The sequence below is a fragment of the Dermacentor silvarum genome, unplaced genomic scaffold (genome assembly GCF_013339745.2).
Source record: "Dermacentor silvarum isolate Dsil-2018 unplaced genomic scaffold, BIME_Dsil_1.4 Seq319, whole genome shotgun sequence".
Lineage (NCBI taxonomy): Eukaryota > Metazoa > Arthropoda > Arachnida > Ixodida > Ixodidae > Dermacentor > Dermacentor silvarum.
This window is the reverse complement of record NW_023606042.1, coordinates 1-3,208: the sequence shown is the minus strand read 5'-3', so window position 1 is coordinate 3,208 and position 3,208 is coordinate 1. Positions and strand designations below refer to the sequence as shown.

At 45.8% G+C, this 3,208-nt stretch overlaps 1 protein-coding gene across 1 annotated transcript; it reads right to left on the bottom strand.

Moving 5' to 3' along the window:
- Positions 1-613: 613 nt before the first annotated feature.
- On the bottom strand, positions 614-1,917 carry LOC119434907 (chromosome-associated kinesin KIF4). Its single transcript, XM_037701935.1, has 2 exons — positions 1,765-1,917; positions 614-994 (listed from the first exon to the last, which is right to left on the bottom strand). Exons 1-2 carry the CDS (start codon positions 1,915-1,917, stop codon positions 614-616), a joined length of 534 nt encoding a protein of 177 aa, XP_037557863.1.
- Between the last annotated feature and the right edge of the window lie 1,291 nt (positions 1,918-3,208).

Genomic DNA, 3,208 nt, shown 5'->3' with positions numbered 1-3,208 from the left:
AAAGATTCTGTCGTCATCAAAGTGTTAAACATACTTGGCACGATGTCACGTGCCAAACTAGCACGAGAATGCAAGACTCAGGCAATAGCAGTACATGCGTGTGTTCCAAGTTCATCTCCTGTGTCATCGCCTTGCAATTACTGTGTGCTCTGTGCCAATATAAAAACACTGTATTCCGGTGTGACCCCCAATTCTTGCAAAAATGTAAATCAGAATCTCACTCACTGCTATTTAGTATATAATACTCTCATGCTAAAGAACCACTCAGTAAGCTTCTATATTGGCACACACAAAAGGAAAATTACCAGCTTTAAACGCAACTATGGTGTACCTTTTGACGAGTCATTCAGCACTGCAACAAGCACTATTATTGCTTTGAGGCTCCGGTGCTAAGCTCCAGCATTTGATTTACCTTCGGAAATATTGTGTACCCACTAAAGGGTCTAACATTCTTATATCATTCCGAAAAGACATTGATAGTTGTCTACAAAGCAAACTTGTGGCTGTTGGACCAGGAATGTCAAGTCCACTAACAAGGCAACTACTAACATCTTGGGCATGCTTTTTGCCATAGCTAAGATGTTCTGTTGTCAAGTGCAATGCAATGTGCTCGTCAGCAATCTCCTCTGCTCGCAGGAAAATTCTCAAAAATATGCACGCGAAGGTTAAAGAGGAGACCAAACGAGAGGGGAAAAGTCCTTGGCTTGACACGTGATGACAGGCTGTCAAAGCCGTCGCCATTAGCACGACTTTGCAGGCGGCGACGTTGAGCGACCTCGAAGCGATTCTTGGCCGCCAGGGCCTCCTCCACACGCCGTTGCAACACATTGATGCGCAGCGTGTTTTGGCGCTCCATGCGTGCCCTGTGTGCCGACTGCTGCTCGTGAATTCGCAGGGCTCGAATCTCGCGGGTGCGCTCAGTCTGTTGCCTCCGGTGGCGTTCAGACTCCTCCTTCATACGCTTCATGAGCTGCACCCGCGCCTGCTTCATGTTCTGAGGAGGAACAACTTAAGAGATCACTGCTCTGCGCTTCGCAAGTGAGCACAGGGCATTCATAAAAAGAGCCACATTGAAATTGCCGCCCCTGTTCGCTGTGGCCATGTGACGCGGCTGTGATAAATTTTGACAACGTCTGCTCGAGTCTAGTTAATTTTTTATCGCTAGAGATGGACTACATCGCATTCTAAAGGAACCAAAGACTAAACTTGGCAAGTTTTGACAATGTCTACGCTGCAACAGCCGGAATACGAGAAAATACATTCAAATCGCCTACATCAAGCTGATGCACCGGTGCGGAACTTCGGCGCACAACACGAATGACTTAATTTCACCAGAATGACTGAAAGGTGGGCAAATTTGTGTGCATTCATAGATTTGCCTGAGTAGCGTGACGCAACACTGAAAAAAAAAGTATGATAAGGACGAGGTATACCCTGTTAATTGCTTTTTTTTTTGCCTGTTACGTCATGCTATCCAGGCAAAGCTGCAAGTGAACTGAAGTTTACCATTCATCTTTTATTGTAGTTATCAACCTTCTAGCCACGAAATAATTTAAGAGCTTTGAAAGAATGCTTGATCAGAGTGTGTTTTTCTTTAGTATCCATTTAAATGTAGCCTTAGTAGTAACCCCAAAAAATGCGGTAAAGCAATCGCCGTGATGACCCAGTCAGGCCACCGTACACAGCATCAAAATTCTCCCAGATACACAAAGAAAGCATCACTTCAAAACTACGGCAGCGCTGCAACTGTGACGTGGGACCCACCGAGATCTCCTGCTGGAGCTTCTTGGCACTGCGTTCTGCATCCTCCTTGAGCCTGATCGTGTGGGACTGCTCGTTGACCGTCTCTTGCAGTTGGTTGACGCTATCTTCCAGCTCTTGAATGCGCTTACGCCGCTGCTCCGCCACTTTGTTCATAGCCGCGCTATGAATTGGCAAAAAAGACCAAGAACCAATCACAAGATGCCGTCATCACTATCAGCTAATGTTTGGCGGGAACGCACTGCTGGCAAATCTTGTCCATCACGAGAATGGGCACTCTTATGGTAGACTGAGGAGTCAACGAAGCTCACGCTTGTACAGCTACTTTTGCTCAGTGAGGTGGTGTGGCTGGATCAACTTTTTAAAGAAAAGCAAGAAACATGGTTGATGTAAACTTGATACCGTATTTATCCAAATCTTATGCACACATTTTTTCTAAGAAATGAAGTCTCCAAGTCACCTACGCATTACATTGGGATAGCAAAACCAAAACTGCGCTTGCGGCGCTGGCAACAGCGTATTGTCACAGCCATGACAGGATGGCGATAGAGCACCGTTTTCATGAATGTTGCTGTGGGTTCATTTTGAGCTCAACTATGAGCTATAGCGGCATTCTTCAGCAATCAGTGAAATTTCGCACGACTAGGCCCCAAATGCATCGGTGTGTACGGCTGCCAGCGTTTATGGCACTGCGCCAAGCTCGCTATCTGCACACAGTTGCCAGGAACGCTGTCAGTCGCATACTTCAACATGTCCGGTGCAGAGTCATGTAAAATCTCGCGAAAGTGATAGTAGTATCTCTAGAAGTGATTGCTTGAGAATACTACACCTGTAGGCTTGGTATCTGTGGCCAATGAAGCACAAATGGCGACGACAACGGCCACTTTCATTATGAAAGCTCATTTTTTTTAATTCGCTTCTGTGAAGGTTAATTCTGCACGTCCCGTTTTTCTGATTGGGAATGCGTGGGCATGCTATATTTTACTTGTAGAAATCGGGGCCCGTTACACTCAGGTTCACCTTTATTTTCTCAGTACCTGTGTGAAATGGGTGCACATTAGACTCAAGGGCGCATAATAATCGGGTAAATACGGTAATCGAGTCTCTACAATTCTCTCTTGACACCAGCATCCTCATCTATGGTGTACAAAACCACCTCTTCTCGGTCAGACGTTGTGATATCTAATGGAATTAAAACAGGAATAACCCTGACAGCTGCCAATCAATTGTAGTCTAAGTGTTGTACCCTAGCTAGAGGCGCATCACTATGGCTAGAAAAAAAAAACTCGTGGGGACCACACAGTCCACATATAGGTCGGAGGTTCTATGGGCAAGCGTTACAGACATCTGCAAAGGAGTCATGCAACATCAGCTCGAAGCTGTTAGTAAGTCAAATTAGAGGAGGCATTAGGGCATATTGCATGGCCACGGTACATTTCTTTGTTGC